This window comes from Xenopus tropicalis, chromosome 7 (assembly GCF_000004195.4).
Source record: "Xenopus tropicalis strain Nigerian chromosome 7, UCB_Xtro_10.0, whole genome shotgun sequence".
In the NCBI taxonomy this organism is placed as follows: domain Eukaryota; kingdom Metazoa; phylum Chordata; class Amphibia; order Anura; family Pipidae; genus Xenopus; species Xenopus tropicalis.
Genome location: NC_030683.2, coordinates 55,557,319 through 55,583,020, shown reverse-complemented (window position 1 = coordinate 55,583,020; position 25,702 = coordinate 55,557,319). Strand labels below are relative to the sequence as shown.

Below are 25,702 nucleotides of genomic sequence, written 5' to 3'. Positions count from 1 at the left end.
CGAGTCAATAAGTTTTTCCAGTTTTCTTAGGTAAAATTAGGTACCTCGGCTTATATTCGGGTCGGCTTATACTCGAGTATATACGGTAATCAAATCTGTAAAAAATAGAGAAATCTTAAAATGAGTCCATGTATATACAACCTATCCCAAATGCTTAAAACATTTTCCCCAAAGGATACTTTGTGCCCTTTAGCACTTATTATTGTTACTTAGTACTATTTGTGCCCTATTAATGGGATTACGATAATCGTTAATTATATATATATATATTCTTTTCTGCAGATATAAAATTTAAATGAGGAATTGTGCAGTACTTCAGGGACAGGTCATTTTTTTCCCTGGTCTAGGGTTAGTTTATTCAGTAACACGTTACCTTTAGACTTTAGCGATTTCCTACTACTGACAATATTGTACAAGGTTATTTGTTAATTTGTTTATTTTTTTTTTATTGCAAGTTTAAAAGGGAAAGTAAACCTTTAAAATTTTCCTTTGCTGATCTGTTTGTGTCCAGAACCACAGAAAGTCTATACAGATATTTCTGTGTAGCGCTGTAGTGATTATTGAAAAGTGTTATTGAGGGTCTAGGCATAAAATGATACACAAGGTTCTATAGTGCTTGCTAAACACAGCACAAAAAATGCATCATACTCCAACATTTCACCAAACAAAAAACCTGCAGCACACCCCAAAACTCCCCACACCCTGAGGATCAAAAAAGTACACTCCAAAATATCCAATCATATGCCAAAATTTTCATTTTCCCTACAGAGGAAAAAAAAACCCCACCCCAAACCCCATACAAAATGTATAAAATGTACACCTCTTCCACCCCAAAAAAAAAAATATTGAGGGCAACATCCCTCAGAATGCCAATACCTGTAAATAAATGAGACCCACAGGCTCCACTTAATGCATCATCTAACAAAAAAATCCCACTATAAAACTGATTCAACTCTAGTATCCCTCAAGCGCACCCCCAAACTCACCGAGCGCAGCAATGGCAGAGCTTCCACAAGAAAAACAACCAAATAGTTCAGTCCTATAGTCACTGATCATAGCACCTACTCAAGTGTGTCTCACTGCACTCCCCCAATACACACTGACCTCTAAGCCCGACACTCACTCATTTATTTATTTATTCATCCATTCACTCACTGAAAGACCGTATCCCACTGAGTTTATTTTATATTATTTACTTTATAAATAATACGTCCATAACCACCCAGAGGCAAGCGGCCCCTTGGCACTAGCAGCGAGCGCCTCTGGATACGGGATGTGACGTGCAGTCTCGCGAGATGAGATTGTGACGTCTGAATTAGTGGCCAGCGTGAAGACAACGAGCGAGACTCTAACTGAGCTGAGGAACTTTTAATCGGAGATTTGGCACTGCGGCCTGGTGGTATGCTTTCCTCTGTAGTGCTTGGGAAGGAGTCTCTCTATTTGCATTTCCTTACATTTACAAGTAGAGTAATTCCATCTAGTTTATTAGGTATTTTATGGTGCGCATAAAGGGTAGAGGATCGCCGATTGAATAGAAATTGTAAACTTAAACGGACCGTATACCACATTTCAAAATAGGTTTAATTAAAAAGTCTGAACATGCTTTTTAACTGTTGTTTTGATAATTAAAAATATATATATATATTTTTTTAGCTAAAAAGTGAACTTGAAGTTACTCAATGTTTAGAGCAAACCTTTTTCATTAAACCCATGTTGGATTTACTGCCCCTTTAAGTGTTTGACAGTTTCAAGGTTTTTGATGCTAAGGTGTGGGTGGGAAAACACAGTTAATCCATAGGTGTCTACTAACGGGGTTATAGTACTGTCTTGCATATAAAAGGCAATTGACTCAAGGTATACAAACATCATATCATTTTGCATAGTTAGAAATCACTGGTGAGGCCTCACCTTATGCTGTGCAGTTTTGGGCCCCAGTACTTAAGAAGGATATTAATGATGTGGAAAGAGTGAAAAGATGTGCAACTAAACTGGTAAAACAAATAAAACCACAGAATATGAAAGTAAAATCTGCTGCCATTTTGGGCAGGGTAGTAAGTTTTATACCAATTCCTTTATTCCTTGACAGTGAAAGGGCCCTTGGACACTATTGTTTAAACTTTGCCTACTGTTGCCTATACAGAATTGTTATCTAGCAAGTGATATAGGGTGGTGTGATATGACCCTCTGTCTCATTTTTATTTCAGATAGCCTGCTTCATTAAATCTTCTCCCAAGAGCATGCTGTTCTTTCAACTTTAAAGCATACATTACATGCATTGTACATTAATTATTTCCTTGGGAGCACACCTGAACAGAGTGCTCCTAGAAGTTTTCTTAGAATGTACTACTGTTAATGCCGCTGCTCCAGAATATATGCGTGCTGCACTAATGTATGTTTTCTGTGGCTTACACACAATGCACAACTGGCCAAGTGTACACAGATATAGAAAATCAATTTGCCCATTTTTGTGTGTAGTGTTATTTTTGCCCTAAAATGTTTTATCTTCAGTTTAAAAAACTTGAGCGTTAATCATGCTGTGTAATTATTTCTAAGTTTTAAATACTTTATTGCAGTGTTAACTAACTTCTGTGGTACCGAGGGCCGGAATTTTTTTGGCCTACATGGTGAAGGGTCGATATTTGAAGCCAGTTTTGACCACTTCCCTTTTTTAAACTGCACCCACTTCAAACCACACCCATGTTATCATAAGAGCTTTTTAGGCCATACCCACATTAATTGGTGGTAGTGCAGCAAAAACCCAAATGGTTGGTGCTCACTGCAGGGATATCACCCTGCATTCTTATGTGAAAGAAGTTTATTAAGACATATCCTTAAATCCATATGCCTCCCCTGTGGATAGCGCAGCAACTCCCAGCACATAATTGCACACCTTAGGGACCATATAATGACTATTTCCAAATGCAAACAAACTCCCAGAACAATCCCCTGCCAGGTTCACCTCCCACAGGCAGCATAGGGCAGGCAAAGTATGGCACACACAGGCAGCACGGGCAGTCAGTACATACAGTGACACAATGCTGGCACTCTTCCTACAGTCTGTCTGAGATGTTAACAATGTGGGTTTTTACAGTCTGAGCCTGAGTTGTGAACAATGCAGGGACTAAAAGGTGTGAACAAAACAGGGTCTTAAAGCTGTGAACAATACATGGGGATTACTGGTATAAACAATGCAGTGAAAAATCTGCCATCACATCACCCAGGGTAGAGTTGCTGCAGCATCACTTTAAAAATTATCTTTATTGAATGAAAAGTGTATTTTCCAGATCTTCCATATATCATCTAAAGGTACTGGCTGACTAATAAAGTGCATATAAAAAGAAAAAAAAAAAATTTAATTATCTTCTGCTAGAATTGAGTTTATCAATCCTAAATAGGGACCTCTTGTTCTTTAATGTTTTCTATGTAAAAAAAAAAAAGCACTGTTTATATTGCCCTAATTTACTTGTAAAGAGTACTGGTACCCTTCCAAGCACCATTTCTCTAGACTTTCCTTGTGCTATCTTCCCTTTTACCTGCTTAGTTGCACATCTCTGCACCCTTTCTACGTTATTAACATGAGGCTTTTCCAGTGATCTATTAAGAGGCAAAATTACATACATATTTCTTCCCTTGAGTTAATTCCTTTTTTTAATGTAAGACTTTTTTTGCCTTAGTACTTCTTGAGTTTAGTCAAATCTCTCTGAAAAGTGGCAACATCCTGCTGCAAAATTGTTTTTCACAATCTAGTATCATCAACAAAAAAGTACTTCCAATGCTAACCTCAAAGTCATTAACTTTAGCTCTATGATTGCGGTCTATCTTTGGCTGTTTAGTATGTTTATTAAAGTACACTGGAGTGACTACCCTCAGGTCCTAGACCTTTGTTTATTTCACATGTTCTAGTCTCTTTTGAATTCCATCAACTAGCCATCCATAGTTAAATTATTAGTATTCAGTCTGTTAAAAAGGAAACCTTCATTAACTGGTTCCTTAGTTGTGTAAAAACATGAAAAATGACTGTGCTTTTACTTAACAATTTACTTACCTCTGATACTCTCACCATTCTTGCTTCATTTATAAATTATTTTGCACATCTAAAAATAATTTTGTTTTACTCCACTGCAATGCCCTTTCCTCTCTATTTTATCTTGCCTAATTAGTGTTTGCGCACTATATTAGCCTCTTTGTATCAAAGAAAATTTCCAGCTGTCCCAGCTAACCTTGGATCTCTTAAATATACATTTTTCTTTACCAACCTTTCCTTACTAACCCTTCTATCAAATCATAATAGTTTTGCTTTGCTATTTCTGTCCTTACTTACAAGGGGAATATACTGTCAGGTATATTAGTAAAGTAGCATTTTGAAGATATTTTATTTTCCTTTTTTGTTTAATCCTGTGAAAAGACTTTCCCAATTATATTGTTGCAGAGATGCCCTTTTACTGCCAAAGTCTGCACATTCAAAATTTAATGTCTTAAGTACTTTACAGTACAACAGTTATGTCCCATGTGGCCCAGTTATGTCAGTCAACCTTAGCATTGCAATTTGCTGCTAATTTGGGCTTCTAAAGTGGGAACTTGCTCACATCCACCACAGAGAAACTCTTGCTCTTCTCACGCAAGTCTCTTTCTAGCTGATGCTTGCAGGTTCTCTCACCTCTCTTTCCTATATTTCTACACACACCTATGTTATCTTTCAGTTGAACTCTACATATACAGTTTTCCCTTTTTTATTTGATCTTCTGCCAACTTTCATATCCTTCAGTACACTTTTTCCGTTTATGTATTTCACTTCAGTCTTTGATGTATTTAAGAATATGCAAAGATAATTTGTAGTTTGTGCCATCTTACTTTGTGTGCATTAACATTTCAGATAATGTCTTCAGAAGACCTTTCTGCACCAGGCCCATCAGCTCCAGATAGCTCTTTCACTGGCCCATCAACAAAATTTGAGTTAGAACGTGAAACGGAACTGAGGCTTGAGGTGGAGGGCACAGATCCTGTGCGAGTGGAACTGGTTTCAGGGTTGGCTGAGGTATTTGGAACAGAGCTGACTCGAAATAAGAAGTATACTTTTCCCCCTGGAAGCCGGGCAGCAATATTTACCTGGCATGGATGCACTGTGCAGCTTTGGGGAAGCCCAGATGTGGCCTACGTTTCTCGGGATACACCTATGCTTCTTTATCTGAACACTCAAGTTGGGTTGGAGCAGATGCGTGCACAAGCAGAGCGCGAAGGAGAACGCGGTCCCCGGGTGCTTGTCGCAGGACCCTCGGATGTAGGCAAATCTACCTTGTGTCGACTGTTATTAAATTATGCTGTGCGGAGAGGCCGCAGACCCACACTTGTGGAGCTCGATGTGGGACAGGGTTCTGTTTCTGTCCCTGGCACAGTGGGTGCTTTATGTGTGGAGAGGCCAGCAGATGTGGAAGAAGGATTCTCTGCTCAGGCACCTCTAGTCTACCACTTTGGATCCACTACTCCTGGGACAAACATAAAGTTATACAACAAGGTGAAGCTTCCAAACAATTTACTCCAGTTTTAAATATATTTTTGTTCAGACAATTCTCATTCCTGTTTTATCTTTAAAACTGTTCTCCATTAATTTCTTGGTAGGCATGATAGTGCTGCACACTTCATTGGTCTTATGTAGCCTAATCAAAACATGCATATCACCATTGCCCCTGCAATTTAATTTACTTTTTGATTATTATGGATCTTTCAAAGACCTTGCTTGCTGGGTCAGCATTACCTGTGCCAAGAGTTTCTTTTTACACCATAATATAGTAATGAGGTTAAGTAAGATATAAAAATGAATTAACAGTTTTTATGAATGTTTGCAGAAACCCTTCTTATTTAATGCTTCTGTGGGAATGGGACTCCACCAGCAGGACAGGGAATGTATAAGTTCCATAGGAAACTTACGTTAGCTTTTGAATATATAATGTAAATATACTGCCCACATTAACAGCTCTTTCAAATAGAGTTAAATTAAGTTGGAACAGTAGAGGGCTCTAATTTTTTCATATGATTCACAGTGCTGTGTAAACACTTGTGAACGCATTTTGAATTTTTAATATATCTGCTTAAATACAAACTAAAACACGGTCTGTTTTTCACTCAAGACCTAGAACTAAGAACTCAGTTTAGCAAATGAGTCAAAACCATAATGATTTAATTCATATAATTATTGTTTAAATAATCCAGTTATGTATTTGTGTATGGCAAAGGTATGTGACCCTCTAGGATCAGTTTATGTAAAGGGAAAATTGTAGTCAGGTGCTTCTCTCAAGACAGTCAGTATTTACTGGACCTGTTGGGGGCTGTTTGGTTCTGTTTTTAAGATCAGTCCAGACCTGGATCCTGCCTTATTTAAAAAACAGTTTTCTGGATTTTCACTGATTTTAACAGTACAGGTTCTAGAAACCGTGTCATGGCTCAAACACAGATTTCTGAGGACCCCCAAAAAAGTTATTGATGCTCACAGGGACGAAAAAGGTTACAAAAACCTTTTTCTAAAGTGTATGATCGCCACCAGTCCACTGTCATGCAAGTTGTGTACAAATGGAGGCTTACTTTATATTAAGGGTTACCTAAGTAGCACAATAGCCTTTTTTTTCGATTTTCATCTTCGATATCATTGTATTATAAGTATCATCATGTAACTATATTTGGATATACAAGTTAAATTCCAGTTTATAGATCAGTAACACAGATATTTCACATTACAATATTTCTATTGTAATTAACATTACAATATTCCTTTTAGCATATGTATCATACAGAAATTGCAATATTATAAGTGATTTGTGAAGCAAAGCAAAAAGGGTAATGTGGCAATTGCTCAATTTCTTGTTTAAACTAGAAGTTTCCTGCATTCCTTAGCTTGTAAGTGATTAATGGGTATTTTTGTGTCCGTTGGGAGATGGGTAGGGGATGGAGGGCTTTTCCTTCTGTGTCTTTAGCCTGTGTGAGCTAGCATTTTGGCTAAGCTTGCAAAGGGAGAAGGATGGGGGAGCTGCCTGGAAGGATGTCACGAGAGTTAGGAGAGTTCTGCAGCCTGTGCCCTATACCATCTATAAAAAATTCACTTATAATATAATATTACATTTCTTTATATATGCTTATAAAAGTGTTTAGAAGGTATATTTTAATGTAAAATATTTGTTACTAGTCCTGTAATTGTTCCATTAATGCCGTTATTTATCATATTATTGTTGTTTGTTAACTTTCACTTCCCTTTAATCTATATTTTTTATGCCCCCAGCTTACCTCTCGTCTGGCACACGTTTTCAATCTCCGCTGTGATTCTAATCGCCGTGCATCAGTCAGTGGTTGCCTTATCAACACTTGTGGTTGGGTAAAAGGCTCTGGATATCAAGCATTGATTCATGCTGCATCTGCTTTTGAAGTAGATGTGGTGCTGGTGCTAGATCAAGAGCGTCTCTATAATGACCTACTAAGAGATCTGCCGCACTTTGTTCGTACTTTACTTCTTCCTAAATCGGGAGGTGCTTCTGAGAGATCTAAAGAGTGTAGAAGAGAATCTCGAGATCAGCGCGTACGGGAGTACTTCTATGGTCCACGTGGTTCACTATACCCTCATGCTTTTGAGATCAAATTCTCGGAGGTCAGAGTTTACAAAGTGGGAGCACCCTCAATCCCAGACTCTTGTCTCCCTCTAGGTATGTCACAGGAAGACAATCAATTGAAGCTTGTTCCTGTGACACCTGGCAGGGATATGGCACACCATTTATTAAGTGTGGTGCCTCTAGATGGAGGGGGTGCAGAAGAGGGGATAGAGGAAAGGAGTGTGGCAGGGTTCATAGTCATCACAGGTGTAGATACTGAAAGACAGACTCTTACTGTGCTCTCTCCTGCCCCTAGACCACTTCCTAAGTGTGTGTTACTTATTATGGATATAAGATTTATGGACTTAAAATAACAGTGATAGCAATGCTGTATAGCCCCAGGTAGCTAGCAGACTTGTTTTTTTGATCTGGTTTTGTATTACTGAATGTGGGGAAAAATATAAACCTGTGTTTGTTCTTCCGTGTCAAACACCGAGCCACAATTTTTACCACTGCAGTTTTATGTAGTTTTATGTTTTTATATGCAAAACATAGCAGCAGCAAAATCTTTGTAAATTATTACAAGAATATTGAGGTATCACAGGCCATTTTACCTATGTTTTGCATAAATCCAATAAAGGGATAATATTGACCTGAGTTGGAATAAGTTTCTGATCTGCACATTTTTATTAAAGATCTTGGTAGTGCTGGGCGGTATACCGGTAAAAACCAATCACCGTTTTTTTTTTTTAAACCGATATGAATTTTCTACATACCGGTGTGCTGAATACTTCCGGGTGCGCACGTGACGTCAGCGCGCACGTGACGTCAGCGCGCACACTCTACAAAAGCGCCATCGCTAGGACGCATTCAGAGTCGGATACCAATGTGAGCTGTCGGGGGGGTGCCTGGCCAGTAATTATATTTTATGTGAAGGGGATGGGGTTGTGTTTGGGGGGGTGGGGTGGGGGTTATATTTATGTGAAGGGGATGGGGGGGTGTTTGGGGTGGGGGTGGGTGGGTTATACTTATGTGAAGGGGATGGGGTTGTGTTTGGGGGGGGTGGGGTGGGGGGTTATATTTATGTGAAGGGGATGGGGGGGTGTTTGGGGTGGGGTGGGGGGGGTGTGTGCGGATGGGGGGGTGTTTGGGGTGGGGGGTGTGTGCGGATGGGGGGTGTTTGGGGTGGGGGGGTGTGTGCGGATGGGGGGTTGTTTGGGGTGGGGGGGGTGCGTGTGGATGGGGGGGTGGGGGGGTTGCGTGCGGATGGGGGGTGCGTGCGGATGGGAGGGGTGGGGGGGCTGCGTGCGGATGGGGGGGTGTTTGGGGTGGCGGGGGGGTGCGGGTGGCGGGTGTTTGGGGTGGTCACCTAATCATGCATGGGGAAAAAAAAATACCGTCAAATACCGTGATACCGATATAATTTTGAAAAATACCGTGATATAAATTTTTGGTCATACCGCCCAGCACTAGATCTTGGGAAGGACTGCTCTGCTATCCACAGGGGAGGAGGAGGCATATGGAATTTAAGGGTTTATCTTAATATGACATAATTCTTTCACATATGAATGATGGTTGATATCCCCACAGTAAGGACCAAGCATTTGGGATTTTGCTGTGCTACCATCATTGTGATAAAATAGGTGTGGTTTGAAGTGGGTGTGGCTTCAAAAAGGGGAGTGGTCAAAACTGGCTTCCATTAGCGGCCCTCCACCATGTATGCTAGAGAAATTCCGGCCCTCGGCACCATAGAAGTTGGACAGCACTGCACTACACTATGTTTTGGAATTGCTAACTGCCTCAAATTCATTTAATAAGTGGTGAGATTGTTGAACTGGTGCCACAGCAGTATAGAAATGCTATATTAGAAATGGCACACAGACTTACTAGTGGGACTTATTGAAGTAGATAAAACGCCAGGTTTTTCTGTCCTGGGGTGCATTAACAACCCCTAAGCCTAAATACAGAGGTCTCTTCATTCTAACTGAAGTTCCATTTGAGAGATATCACATTTTAGATACCAAGCTTTTGGCTTGATCAAAGATTTGATAAAACTTGAAAGAAAAACTTGAAAGGTGTACAAAAGCCTTAATAAAGTAAAGGCAAGAAAGAGCTGACCCTAACCAGTTACACCAAAAAAAAGTTTGAGGATTACTGGGTGTAGAAGGGAACTACTGCATATTTGTGCCTAACTTTGTTTTTTTTGCAATTCCACTATCAGATCTTGCAAAAGGGAAGGGCTCAATGATGTTCAGTGACATTGTATAAAGTTGAAAAAAAAGACCAAACTTCAACCCTTCCAGCCAGCCAGCACACACAAACCTATATTAACTTATTTATACACTCACAGACATATAAACCCTATATATATATATATATATATATATATATATATATATATATATAATTTATAACATCAATATTAACTGTACATTTTAGTATCAAAATAGCCTTGGCTACTGTGCTTGTTCAATAACTCATCCAAGCCCCTCTTAAAGGCATCACTAGGAAGGGCATTCCACAACCTCACTGCCCTCACCGTAAGAAACCACCTATGCTGCTTCAAATTCTGTTCCTCTAATCTAAATGGGTGGGCGGTAGTGCGCTGATCGTTTTTATGGGGGAAAAAAAAAGCACATCCTCTATCTGTTTATAATCCCCTCTAATGTACTTGTACAGAGTAAAGGAAAGTCTAACATCATAGTTTAAATTTTTCATCCCCTTTACCAGTTTAGTTGCATGTCTCTGCACCCTGTCCATATCATTAAAGGAAAAGTAACACAAATGCTTCATGTAGAATTTTAGTGATGAACAGCTCCATAGCAGCACGGCAAAAAGGCGACGGTTGCTTGAATTCCTGTGTGCAATGACCCGGAAGTTGTCTTCATGTCGGAGGACCTTCGGCATTTAAGCTTTTTATCAGCTTATGTAAAGTTTAAATTTATGATCGCAACATTACCCCCCAAACTGAAGAAATAGAAACATAAATTTAAACTGCATACACTAATAAAAAGCTTAAGTGCCGAAGGTCCTCCGACAGGAGGACAACTTCCGGGTCAGTGCACCCAGGAATTCAAGCACCCGTCGCCTTTTTGCCGTGCTCCTATGGAGCAGTTCGTCACTAAAATTCTGCACGAAGCATTTAAAAAAGGCAAAGGGGAAAGGCTAGACCTAATGTTAGAGATGTTTTGTGACTTATAAGGTATTTAAATATTTTGTTCCTTTAATATCCTTTTAAGGAATGTAGCCTAAAACTGCATTGCAAAATGATCTCTTGAGTCAATACCCTTATTTATACAAGACAGCACTTTATCTGCTTTAGTAGCCACTCAATGACACTGCCTGGAATTAGACAACTTGTTAATGATCCCCCCAAAGCACTTACAAATGCAAGTTATACACTAAATGGTATTATTTCTACCAAAGTGTATAACTTTGCACTTTTCAACAATGAACCTCATTTTTCATTTTGCTGCTCAGTTTTCCAAATTTGTTAAATCACTCTGCAAAGAGGCAGCATCCTCAAATAAATAATAAGAAGTTTTATCTGATATTCGAATGGTCGTTGGTTTGGTGATTGCACGCTCACAAGGATTTGAAACTTGCTACGGGCTCAGGGCTGCTGCACCTGGGCCAACAACAACCTGCGGTGAGTTAACTACTCTTCATAGAATCCCCTTATATGTACGGAATGGATGACTTTAAGCGATAGGCTTGGGCTTTGAGCACCCGAGCCACACATTTATATTGGTGTGTAATGTTAAAAATTTCATAAGTGATAGCAGCTTTCAGTTAAATGTAATAAGCATCATGCATGGAACTTATAGTTTTGCACAATTTAGTAGTCAGCAAAAATAGAAACATTATTTTCTATGCCCACCTCCAGGTCATTTAATAAACAAGTTAAAAAGCAAAGGACCAAGTACAGGCCCCTGCGGTACTCCACTAACAACACTGGCCTAATTAGAAAATGTTCCACTTACCACCACTCTTTGTACTTGGATAAAGAACTGGCTAAAGGATAGATTACAAATATTATGTTCCAGGCCAACCCCCCTCTATGTGGCCCCCACCTGTCTGGCTGCTTTGATGGCTTACCTTTGTGTAAGATTTAAATGGTATCAGTACTAAGATTAACTGGCCCCCTGCATTGGTCACACCTCAGATTCAGGCTGTAATCCCCCTGTATTTTTTAATCATGCAATACCCTGTATTGTTTACACCTTTTAATCCAGGCCGTAATCACCCACATTGTTCACATGTTCACACCTCAGACATTCTCTCTGACACATCCAGCATTGTGTCACTGTATGCTGCCTGTGTGTGCGCCATAGGGCAGGCATAGTATGGCACACAAAGGCAGGGTAGGGCAGACAGAGTATGACACACAGTCAGAATAGGGAAGGTAGAGTATGGCAGACACAGGCAGCATAGGGCAGGCAGAGTATGGCACACACAGGCAGTACTATGGCTCCCCTATGCTGTCTGTGTGTGCCATACTCTGCCTTTCCTTATGTTGCCTGTGTGTGCCTTGCTCTGCCTGCCCTATGCTGCCTGTGGGAGGTGAACCTGGCAGGGGTTTGTTCTGGAAGTTTGTTAGCATTTGGAAATAGTCATTATATGGTGCTGTCCACAGAGGAGGAAGCATATGGATTTAAGCGTATGTCTTAATATGATGTAATATAATCCTTTCACATATGAATGAAGGGTAATATCCCTTCAGTGAGCACCAACCATTAGGTATTTGTCGTGTTGCCACCATTAATGAGGGGATGGTCTTAAAAGCTCTTGTGATAACATGGGTGTAGTTTGAAGTGGGTGCGGTTTAAAAAATTGGAGTAGTCAAAACCGGCTTCCATTATCGGCCCTCCACCATGTAGGCCAGAAAAAATCCGTCCCTCAGTACCACAGAAATTGGACAGCACTGGTGTAGACAGATGAAAAACAAGATTTCAGAATTTCTGGTTTTTGCTTGTTCTCATCAACTAAGTGACCCCCCTGTGATAACAAGGATCTCACCCTTCTTAATTTTCCATCTCCAATTTTTTTTTATTTTATTTGCTTTTTTTTTTTTCCTTTTTTAAACAAAACAAGGTATAAATGGTGAAAGAGAAAAAAATAGAGAAAGGGGGAGAGTGAAAGAGAAGGAAGTAGTATAAAAGTTTACATATTATGCTCGCATTGGAATTAGTGAGGCGTAGGCACTTAGCATGATGGGTCAGGAGTGTCCCCTATTCTAGGCAGGGGGTCCCCCTCAATGTCCAGCCATGGTTGCCATATTTTGTCAAACTTTGTTGGACATCCTCTAGCCAGGTATGTCAGTTTGATAGAGGGTAATGCTCCGTTAATAAAAATAAGATTTTCTGTCATCCAGCTTACTGCCTCATCATCCTGCTGCTGTTATTTTCCCCCCAAACTATCTCACCCCACTAGCTCCTGCTCAGTGAGCAAGAGATTCCTCTCAAGGTTTTCAATGAAGCGCAGTGTTGCTTCTTGTTCCTATAGGGCTTTAACACAAGCCTCTAAAGTGGCAATTCACTCACATCCACGACCGAGGTAAGCACTTTGGAACTGTTGTTCCAAAACTGCATACAAGTGGAAGACTGTGGTTGTAACGCCACCAAACTTTTACAAAAAATGTATGATACTGACTGATGCTTTAGATTGGGTACGTGGAGCTGTCCTATCCCAAGTGGGAAATGGTGAAACAACCAGTGGATTGTTACAAAAGAAGGATGCTTACACCTGCCAAAAGGAATTACAGATAGGGGATCCCTTATCCAGAAAGTTCCAAATTACGGAAAGGCCATCTCCCATAGACTCCATTATAAGCAAATAATTCTAGTTTTTAAAAATGATTTCCTTTTTTCTCTGTAATTATAAAACAGAACCTTGTACTTGATCCCAGCTAAGATATAATTTATCCTTATTGGATGCAAAACAATCCTATTGGATTTATTCAATATTTAAATGATTTTTAGCCCCGCCCAATTATTTTAACCCTGAATATGTAGTCAGCCAGTGACTGACTGTGCAAAGTTTGCACATCAATAGTTAGAAAGGCAGCATTTTAAATTTAAACAAAAACATTTTTTTTTTTTAAACCTAAAAATGCAGTCCCCCAGTGACCCTGTTGTTAATACTGTGAAAATGACAGCAGGTTGGCTGTTGGTTGCTCCACCCACTTTCCATAACTTTGCAGAGCTAGTCACCAGGTAACTGTGGTTCAAAGTTTGGCGACCTTATTAATATTTAAAGAATGGCAGCAGTTTAAATTTAAACATATGAAGTCTATAGGTGAAATCTAATTGCTGTTGTTGGCCCCACCCACTTTTTTTAAACATGGAACATAGTCACCTATTGACAAACTGTGCAAAGTTTGGAAACCCTGGCATCAAACCAATAAAATTTAATAGGTGAAATCTGATTGGCCATTGGTGGTGGTTCTGCCCACTTTTCAAAACTAAAACTGCAGTCCCCTATTGACCAACTATAAAAAGTTTGGGGACCCGGTGTTATTACTGTGAGGACGGTAGCAGGTTGAATTTCCGCCAAGTTAATAGGCAAAATCTGATTGGCTGTTCATGGTTCCGCCCACTTTTGGGCATCCAACAGTCATCATTTTTTCATTCAGGCTGACCCCATGACTATGTGATTCAAGTTTGGGGAGTGCAGCCTCAAAGCTGTAAGATTGGCAGCAGTTTCAATTTCCCAATAAAAGTCAATGGGTGACATTTGATTGGCTGTTGTTGGCCCCTCCCACTTTGGGGTCATCCAACAAATGTCGCTGTTTCATTTGGGGTGACCCCATTATTAGGTTATTCAAGTTTGGGGGTGTCGCTTCAAAGCTGTAAGAGTGGCAGCAGTTTGCAAATCTTCCCTGTCAAAGTCAATTGGAAAAGTTGGGTGTTCGGAGCGGCACCACAAAAAGACAGGAGCGGGATCGGTTAGAAAAGCACAAGCAACCTGCTCCGCTATAGGGCGAAGAAGTGTGGAGAGTTTGGGTGTTTTGTACCCCTAAAACTGTAGGAGGAGTAGCATTTAGAAAAGGGGGGGTGCTAAGAAGAAGACGAAAAAGCGGAAGAATAAGCTGAATTTGAAGAACAGTATGTTGGGTTTTTTAACCATTTTTCTTCAAAGAGAAGAATGCTCAAGTCACCATAGGATTTTTGGCTCTACTAAACTTAAGTTTTCAGCAAGTGCCTTGTGTCTGCAGTTACTTTTGTTTTACATATAAGAGCTAGAATCTTTATGATTTGCAGTATACTTTCATAGAGGTAGTGCTATATTAACCCCCAGGTATGTTAGTTCTGTTAATATATAGAATGAGACGTTTTGCAACTCTTCATCTGGTGTAGGCCTCTTAGCCATTCTCTCCCCTAGCAGAACGGACCCCCTTCCATTGAGATGCAATCCATCACAGCTATACAGATTGTCCCCCAAAGAAAAGTCAGCCCAGTGCTCTAGAGACCCAAACCCTAGTGTCACGTTTAGCTTCATATGTTAAGGATATGAAACACATTTTACAGGTTTTGGGTGGCAGGATTCTTTTTCTTGGGGCATGGTGAATGTCACGTCTCTTTATTCCGGCATATCTCTTGAAAAAGGTTTGCAGGCTATTTCACATCAATTGGATAGATATAGCTCATATTATGGAATGCTTAAAGATTTTATTTTGGATGCTGTTCGGTATTTATTAACGCACAATTTTTTCAAATTTGAAAGCGTTTTTTTTACCTACAAAAATGTGGAACCTCCATGGGTGCTAAATTTGCGCCTACTTATGCCAATCTGTGCATGGGTTGGTGGGAAGAGTCCCGCGTCTTTGTAGGTGAATCGCCTTTAGTACAGCACGTAGTGTTTTATAGAAGGTTTGTGGATGACCTGAATATGCTTTTTCACAATTCGTTGAGGAACTAAATGGTAACGATTTAAATTTAAAATTCACAAGTGAGTATAATAAAGCACGGATTACATTTTTGAATCTTGAATTAAGGGGTCACGGTGGATCTGTGGAAACTGAGTTCTATAGGAAACCTTGTCCATGGAATTCCCTTTTGAGGGCTGATAGTTATCATGTAATATGTGGGTACGCGCCATATGTACGCGTTGCTAAGTGATGCTGCCAGAGTATTAAATATGTCATATTGATATGTTTTCTATACTTTATTCTGCCTTATATATATATATATTTTTTTTTTTAATTAAAAAAAAAAGGGGGGAAGTGATGTCATTGATTAATGGGCTTTAAAAGGCATGTGTTATACTCAGATTGTATGCCTATGATTAAGTGCTTAAAAGCACGAAACGCGTCAGGCTTTCTGGGTTTTTAAAAGGATGTTATTAAAAGATCGGATTTTATTTATTCTCTGGCGGTTGTGGTGCTTCAAGAGCCATTTTCTTCTAAGATCCAATATGTACCAAGACAGTTGGGTCATGCCTAGCCCACCCAGTAATTTATTTATACATATATATATATATTGTAAGGCAACTCGTCCAAACAATGCAGTCTCTGGGGGTTTTGGTAGATTGCAGGGATCAGATTGGTCTCAGAAAACAACAGTTTACACCCAGCATATAGTTTTAAGCTGACCTCAATCAGCTTTATTCATATATAACCGGCACACAGGAGTATATTGGAAAACAAAACATAAAAATAAATCCTAGCCTGTCCGGCTCTAACTAACATACAGCAGCTCCCTCTCTATGCAGTAGAGAGGATCTAGCATCCAACTCTACAAAAAAAAAACAGTAGTTTGTTTGGTTACTTACTGTGTCCAGGTCTCTCCTTACTGCATGCAGGCAGTTCCCCAGGAAGGGAGAGAGTGAGTAACTCTGCAAACACCATGTTTAAAGGGGTTTCCCCTGAAGCCTAACGAGGCCACTAATTAGCCAGGCTTCACCAAAACCTGCATAGCCTGTTGAATGGAAGTCCCACCCGCTCACTTCCATTCACTCCAGGCCGACTGCAGTGAAAGCACACTCTTTCACTGCTGACATACTTTCCCTGGAGCTTAATATATATAAGAGAGAAATCTGGGAGAAATATACACACCTTCCACCTCTTTTTTTGTGTCCTGTATCAATTTACCAGGGTAGCCTCTTGCCAAAAATTTCTTACCCATCAAGTCTAAGTCCCTGTCCCTCTGCTGCTGGTTGCTGTCTATCCTCACCACTCTCAACATCTGTGACTTAGGCATTGAGTTCAATAAATGTTTGGGATGATGACTTTGATAATGTAACAGGGTATTCCTATCAGTTTCTTTAACATAAATCGATGTATGTAATTTACCCTGCTCTTTAGAAACTAATACATCCAAAAATTCAATTTTAGCAGTATCACACTTCATAGTTAATTTAATCGGATGACCCATAGTATTCAGTTCATCCACAAATGTGTTCAATTCATCTACTGTACCTGTCCATACAAAGAAAATATCGTCTATGAAGCGTCTATAGAAAGCTCCATAGCGTCTAAATAAAGGGTGTGCTAAAATATAACTTGTTTCATAATCATACATATAAGCATTAGCATAAGCTGGCGCAACCCTGGAACCCATAGCCGTCCCTGTACGCTGTATGTAATATACACTTTCAAACTTGAAATAATTTCTATAAAGAACAAATCTCAACAGGGATAATATAAATTCAGTTGGTGGGCCCTCATAATTTGGGTTGTTTAGGATTAATTTCTTTCCAGCCTCTATTCCTGCCTCATGCGGGATGCAGGTATAGAGGCTCTGTACATCCATAGTTACCAGGAGCATGCCCTTCAATGGTAATTCTATACTTTGTATTGTTTTTAAAAAATCGTTGGTGTCTTTAATATAACTGCACATCTGACGTATACACGGTTGCAATAACACGTCAATATACTCAGCAATACCCTCATTCAATGAACCGTTGGACGACATTATCGGTCGACCCGGAGGTCTTTGTGCGTTTTTATGTACTTTGGGCAACGTATATATGACTGGAATTCAAATATTTACTATGCTCCTTTTTTATTTATGTAATTAATGCTTTAAATAGTTATAGTTAGCACTGTATATTTAAGAGGTGTGTTGAAGCATGTAGGTGTTCCCCCACCAAGCTTATATCTGCCTTATTCATGTTATGCAGCGCTTTTATGTGCAGGCATATTGTAATGACAGGTCTTGCCTCCCCCATTTAACCCCTGTGCTCTATTAATTCTAATGGAATTATTTACTCCTGCACAAGTCTTTATTGTTACGTTAGCACAACTGTTCTCACTCTAGGAATTGGGTCAACTTAAAAATTTAAATTAAAAAAGGAAAATATTAAAAAACCCTTCTATCCATTTCTATATTTGAAATAAAAATAAATGTTTTTTTTAAATACATTTTGTCCAATCATTATTTATTTAATTATCTATTAGGCTTGATCTGTTCGTCCTATTTTTTGACACAGCTAGCTTTTCCATTGCTACCAGTAGTCTCCTGTCACCTTGTTTTCTATAAGCGTAATATATGCTTTTTTTGTAATACTAAGAATTTACACGTATAGGGGGCCCGTTCCCTTGTGGGCTCTGCTGAACCAGTCCTGCTCCCAGGGCCACCATGGATAAGGAAGGCAGTCCCGGGCCTTGTGGCTTTTTAGGTCTTAGAGCAGCCCGGCCGTGCTGCACTTACATGATTATCTGTGCCCCCTGCTGTCCTCTACACCAGGGGTCCCCAACCACCGGGCCGGGGACCAGTGCCGGGCCGTGGGCTGTGCTAAACTCGGCCACCTCTGGTCCTAAATACCTGATATGTCAATTCTCCAATGTGTTACACAGCCATGACAACAGCAATGTGAAGCCCTGGAAGCTTTCTACTGATTGTGACAAGGGCCAAAGTACTTAAAGTTCCATACTAAGCATCAGAGGATGTCAAGCCTTAGGTGGGAGTAAGAAAAGCAAGGGTGCTGGGCGCAGGGAAACAAGCTCAGGTCCCCCACTGAGTTTGCATTATGATGAGCTGTATTATATTTTATAATATAATAATAATAATAAAATGCAATAATAATTACATTTACATCATATATGTAATAATTCAATTATATACTATGCATTGGCTGCGCCAACCCCCAAACCACAACCCCGGTCCTTGGAAAAAATGCCTTGCTTGAAACTGGTCCGTGCTGCAAAAAAGGCTGGGGACCACTGCTCTACACAGCTCTCTGTACAGTGTAGGGCAAGGTCCTAGTAGAGCCGCACAGGGATTGAATTGGCTGTAACTTCACCTATCAAATCCCTGTACGGATCTTAACACAGTGTGGAACACTGTATAGAGGACAGAGCATGCAGGCACAGAAGCTTCTGATCTCATCTGAAGTCTACCACTTAATGACAGCAGAATGGCACAGATAATCAAGTAAGTGCAGCATGGCTGGGCCACCCTCTGGGGGTAGTTTCCGGACTGGGGGCTCAAATGCCTGTGCATTATGAGTAAATGTTTCATAATTTTTCCTTTTCTTAGGTACATGCGTAAAGGAGCATACAGATCATACACATGGCATCCTTGGTCCAAAAAACAGAATTCATATCCCATCCTGTGGTTAGAGACACTTTGTTGGATTTAGGGAAGCCTTTGATAATCCTGCCGAAAACACTGCATTTGAAGATATCTTTTAATTTAATTAAAAAAAAGTTAATACTGTTGAAATGTCTATTTGTCTTATTTATTATGTTGGTTTACATTTAGAAGATAATAGGATAAACTTATTACTATTTATAGTAAATACTGATTTTATAATACATTTACTGTCAGTATTTTATATTAAAAATTGCGATGGAATAAAAAATACTCTGTAGTGTACTCTGTAATGTGATCAAATACTCTGTGATTCATGATCACGTGGGGAGCAATTTCAAGAGCACTAAGAGGTCCAAGAGTGCGCACTTTCATGCTCATTATTCAAGCACTTTTGCCCCTTGTAATCTTCAATGAAAAATCCTCAAATCAGTATTGATTTCAGCTTCAGGAGTCAAAGCTAGCACTGAGCTTAGCAAATGCTTCTGGGCAGGCAGTTAAGGACTTGGCCCCTATGCATCCAAAAATAGAAGGTGGATGCCTAATGCGTCCAGATATATATGGTAGGAAGCATATTGAAGCGTTAGGGATGTTATTAAAACCTGGCCTAAGACAGATGCTAAGTACAGGGCTTTGCAGCACTTCATGATACTGTCCTCTGCAATGCTCACTTCTCGCTACCGCATAGGATAACTATCCTATGCAGTAGCTATTCTGTGCAGTAGCCGCAGGTACACAGGTATTCGCAAAACTCTAAAGGGGTAATTTTGAATAAGGGTGAAAGTGCAAGAACAATACAGTGTAAAAGACTTTGCCCTTTGTGCTCATGTTCTTTGGCCATGCAATACGGACAGAGCCACAATGCAGGGTTTAACTTAGGCCTCACGGTCCACTCCATACGCAAACGTATGCATCATTCATAAAAAATAACATTCCGCCTTTCTGTGTGCTACAAAATAAAGTGAATTAGCCTAGGGGCATAAGTACAATACAACATACATTGTGCCTGAAAAAAATTGAAAAATTTGATTTGAAAATGTTGGTTATTTGCAAACTATTTGCAACATTGTGAATATGTGATATAATACAGTATTTAAAGTAATGAAAATGAATATTTTCAAAACATTCACATTGAAAATATAAATTCTTATTGAAAAATAATAGGAAGTGTTAAAAATATTGTTTTTGGACAATAATATCAGATAAAAAAAACTTATTTTTTTAACCTGAAGACCAACAATAACAAATATTTCAACCAATTATGCTTCATTCAAATGTTACAGATTTTACTCATCCTTATTTTGACAGTTTTAATTATCCAGTATTTTTGTACCTTTCAAATCTGGAGCAAAAATTTTTAATGAGTTGTGCTTTGTGTGGTCTTTCTACCAAGGTAATGTGTTTTGGAATACTTAGCCTCCGGGTTTCCCATTGAACCTGAGTTTCACCATATCTTTTTTTTGGAACCCAATCCCTTTTTGGATTTGGTGAACTCAATTGGCTTTCACCTTTTTCTCCTCCCTTTCCACTTTTATGCAAAACAGCTTGTGTACGATTTACATTGAAATTTTGGTCAAGGGCTGCCAATTGAGTACGTGCTACCATTCCATCCATGAAATAATTAATCCTATTTGGTCTTTACTTTAGTGCTTTGGAATGATATGATTCCAATTCACCTGTGTGACAGAATTGTGATAACTTACTCAAATCTTTTTGAAATCTGGTATCAAGAATAATTTTTTGTAATGCAGTGAAAGCTGTGGATCCCCTTTCTAACAAAAACTTTTCCGAGCTTTTTTCCATCGTCATCTGTTTATGAGCACATTGGTGGTACAACTTGGCAACTTTCTTCTTGTGAGCTTTCTGTACATGCATGATCTGTACGCTGCAGTACCATCACCAACAATTCCAGAAAACTCACAGACTGGAATAGCACAATGCTATCCATAGAGAGCAACCCGAAGATTGCAGAGCCACCTCAAAGATTTTATTTTTCAGTAAAGCATGAGGCAGTCCACCTCCCAGTACATTTATAGCTTCTGTTGCAGTTCAGTTTGTTGTTTTGAAAGGTGGGGAGGGATGTAATGTTGTTCCATCCATCCCTGCAAGAATGTAAACTGTTTATTTAATATGCATTAGCAGCTTAGCACTGGGTGGAGTAATGACAAAGGCTGTGGATACAGGAAGTGGAAGTAAAGGGGAGGCAACACTGTGTGGAGAGAGCAGCCAGAAATAAAGCGGAGTTCTACCCTGCTCTCTAAGATCTTCATGTGGGTTTTCTTGTTCTGCTATACCCGTTCACCTGGTCATCACACATTCTAACAGAGACACACATGGCATCTTAAAAAATGCTTAAGAGCTTGGTTAACTCATTTAACAGCTTCAGTGGAATGAGCATGGTAGGCTGAAGAGAACTGGAGAGTGATATCAAGGGCTTTACACAAGTAATGCCAAAATTTGGAAATAAATTGGGAACCCCTATATCCCGATAAATTCCTGATAAAAATGTAAGGTATAAAGTTCAACCACAGGTGGGAGTTTATGTAGAGGAATGAAATGTACCATTTTGCTGAAGAGGTCAATTACCACATGACTGTGTATACTTTGTAAGGAGGCAAATCAATGTCCTTGGCTAAGTAGGTACACAGATGAAGAGGCACAGACAAAGCAATATGTAAAAAGTCTTTGACGTCTTTTTGCATAGCCAGCCACCATAGAAGACGATTTAACAGATCCATGGTCTTTTTTACTCATGAATGACTGGCTTGTTTGAAACCATTGGTCTGCTGTAAAACAGAGAGACATAGTTTGGGAGGAACACTTCTCCAGTTAAGCATAGAGAGAATTTTCCTAATTCGAGAAAGGACTTCTTGCACCGGCTGATTAATCTTTAGAGAAGACAAGTTATCATTAGATAGACTCAGAAGGTCTCTAAAGATATTGGTGACAAATTCTTGGAAGACAGCAGGGGCATTACAGAACCCAAAGGGCATTACCAGATACTCATAATGACCATCTCTGGTGTTAAAGGCTTTCTTCCATTCATCCCCTTCATGAATCTAGATGGAGGTCTGGCTTACTATAGACCTTAGCACCTTTTAGCTGGTTGAATAATTCAGAGATGGGGGGTAAATAGTTACATTTTTTAAAGTTATTTTGTTTAGAAACCTATAAATCTATGCAGGGACAAAGACCCCACCATGCTTCTTCACCACAAAGAAGAATCCAGCCCTGACAGGAAAAGTCAAGTAAACTATTGTTGGAGATAATATTGAACATTCTCCTTTATCGCTTGAGTTTTGGAAGGAGATAAAGGATAGGTACAGCTCTAAGATGGCATGGTTCCAGGAAAAAAATAAATTGGACAGTCACAGGGGTGATGAGGAAAAAGAGTTTTGAAAGATCTTTTACAAGAACACATCAGGAAAGTCTTTATATTCAGAGGGTAGTACCTGAAAAACAGGGCAAACTGGTAACCGGTGAAAAGTAGAAGGCAAACTATTTTTGAGACAAAAGGAAATTTAAATTAAAGGCAATTCTTCTGTAGTTTCAGAGATTATTCCAGGAGTCAATAGTCTATAACCAATTGGCAATACCCGCAAGGGGGCAGACATGGGAAAAAGGGAAATATCAAAGGCTAAAGAGTTGATGAAATTCCCTGCAGCTTCTGAATCAAGAAAGGCTTGAAGATGTACAGTTTTAGAATCCAGATGAATTTGTACAAGAAGCAGAAATCTATTGTTCAGTGAAGAAGGTTCAATTCTGCCCAGATAAGACTCCCCAAGCTTACCTAGTCATGGGCCTTTTCCCTGCTTCAGAGTTAAACATTGGTGAAATGAGCCTTGCCACCACTGTACAGTCATAGGTCAGCAAAACTCCTCCAAAGTTTCTCATGTACGGTAAGAAGTACCCTTCCAACCTGCCTAAGATCAATGGAGGGAGTGGAAGGGCACTAAGGAGTGCAGCCATGAAGAATTCTTTGAAATTGTGGATACAGGATCAGTCGCAAACTCTTGCCATGCTCTTTTTTCACTTGCTTTTCCTACACCAGGTGTCAATCTTGATACTTGAGAGCAATCTCATCCTGTAGCTGCTCAGCATAGTCTCTGGAGACTAGGTTATCTTTTAGCTTGTAGGACAACCCCTGAGAATAAGCTGCCATGTATGCCTCTATATTTAGACCCATTGTCCACAGTTGCAACAGCATAGTTTTACTGAAATTTTACAAATTTACTGTATGTGCTGTCTCTTGGGTAAACATATAGTGATATTTTACTGCTATACTAATATTTTTATTCACTGGTCTCACTGATTAGAGCAAAAGCTCCTCCTCCCATCTGGTAAGGTAAGCCTTGATTGTGATTGAGCCTACTGAAGCCATCACAGGTGGAAACCAGTTTCTATGCCTCCTACCATAGCATGTACCTTTGTGAAGGGAAGAAGCACAATAATATGCCGGCAATGCCTTTAACTCATTTATTGCAGAAACAAATAGCACAAGGTTTCGGGGGATGGCCCCTTCTTCAGGTGTGCTTCTTCCCTTCACAAAGGTACATGGAAAAGGCTTGGGAGCAGCTGAGGAGGTCAAGCACCCTGTGAAAGTATGTATATAAGGTGTGCCGAAGATTTCTTTCTATTCCTACCATAAGCAGTCATAATAGTTCACTGTAGGAAGAAAGCAAGGATTGCCACAAATTAGCATGGATTAAAATCCTTATATTCAAAATCATTTAAACAAAGTCCCAGATCCAGAACTGAGCAGTGTGCAGAGTTTGATATTGTAAAGCCATTGTCACTATTGGTTTAGCATGTTCATAATTCCAGTTAGGAGGCAGAAAGATGATTTTTTTTTTTTTTTTTTTAACTTTAAACTATGCACACCCTAAACTCTTTAACCAGTTAACCTTTACAAAATAAATGCTGGTAGATATCCTGTTTTTAACCCCCTCATAAAGCAAGGATGTCTGAATGTTGTATATAATATATTTGACATCATAACAAAGAACACAAACATAGATTATTTTATTTACCAAAGGATTGTTTTATAGCATTTGTCTTACAAACCACGATATAAATGTTGTATTCTAATACAGTGCTGTCCATCTGTTGGCCATCAGAGTAGAGTAAGCCAGGGGCAGTTGCATGTGCTGAAGCGTTAGTCAGTGCTGTCCAACTGGTGGGCTGCACCACTGTATTGTCCACATCTTTTAGTCCCTTCATTGTTCAAAACTCAGGCTCAGACTGTAAATGCCCAAATTGCTCCCCTGTTCACACCTCAGACAGACTGTATGAACAGTGTCAGCATTGTGTCACTGTATGTACTGCCTGCTCTATGCTGCCTGTGTGTTCCATACTCTGCCTGCCCATGTGTGCCATACTATACCTGCCCTATGTTGCCTGTGTGCCATACTCTGCCTGCTCTATACTGCCTGCGTGAACCATACTCTGCCTGCTCTTTACTACCTGTCTGTAACATACTCTGCCTGCCCTATACTGCCTGTACGTGCTATGCTATGCCGCCTGTGTGTGTTATAGTCTGGGAGTACGTTAGCATTTATAGTCATTATACGGGCCCTAAGGGGTGTAATAAATGTGCTTGCGGGTTTCTGCACTATCCCACAGGGGAGGCATATGGATTTAATATGTCTTAATATGACTCGCTATATATATATATATATATATATATATATATATATATATATATATATATATATAAATATATAAATGGATCTCTATATGTATTGGGAAGGTTGCAGAAATAAAATCTGCTGAAATGGAATCTAGGAAGCTTCTGAAATGAGTTTAGGGCTTCAAACAAAAGGTCTACGAAGTCCTATTTTGTAAGAATATAATGCAAAATCTGTCAAAAATAGCTGTGAATCAATTAACAATAGCAGATGAGGGGGATGATGAATTTGTAGCCCCTGAGGTGAGACACCAGCAAGTTGGTTTTTACAATATAGGGCTTACAAACTACAGGCCCAATATTTTGTTGCTTTTGAGTGATAAATCCAAAAAGTTCTAAGGACCTCCTCATGTGATGACCCTTTGTTCATTAGATCTTTATTTCAAGTCTTGACATTTAGGCTGGGTGAAACTTAAGGGAATTTTAGACAGCTTAGAATAAAAACATGGAATCCTTCAAGGATTTTAAGGAGTCAGCCTGTTATGTAGTTCTGATTTTGTTTAGGAGAGATTTTTTGGATGGGGTGGGGCTGTAATCGTCTGGATAGCAGGGTGCTGAGCTTATGCTTTCTAATAATAAAACTGTGTTTTTCTGACACCAAGGTATAATAAACAATTAATTACACTTTCAATCAGTTTCAGATCAAAGACAGTGGTAGGCGGGATGGTTAGTTCTCTTTACTGATTTTAATTTCACCAGTTGTTACTATATCATGATCTCTATTTATATAGCACCAGCAAATTATGCATCGCTACATTAATAAAGTTGCAGAGATGCAATAACATTCTAGGAAGCTTCGGGAGATGAGTTTAGGTGCCTGTTCTTGGATTCAGACCATGCATTTCAGCAACATTTTTCTATACCTGGGAGGTTTTCTTATATGTATCTTGACGACTGATTTTATGTTCAGA

General features: G+C 39.5%; 1 protein-coding gene across 1 annotated transcript; it reads left to right on the top strand.

The window, feature by feature from the left end:
- The first annotated feature begins 1,337 nt into the window (after positions 1-1,337).
- Positions 1,338-8,235, top strand: clp1 (cleavage factor polyribonucleotide kinase subunit 1). Its single transcript, NM_001008001.1, has 3 exons — positions 1,338-1,399; positions 4,874-5,512; positions 7,268-8,235. The coding sequence occupies exons 2-3, from the start codon at positions 4,877-4,879 to the stop codon at positions 7,943-7,945; spliced, it is 1,314 nt and encodes a 437-aa protein (NP_001008002.1). The 5' UTR covers positions 1,338-1,399; positions 4,874-4,876; the 3' UTR covers positions 7,946-8,235.
- The last annotated feature ends 17,467 nt before the right edge of the window (positions 8,236-25,702 follow it).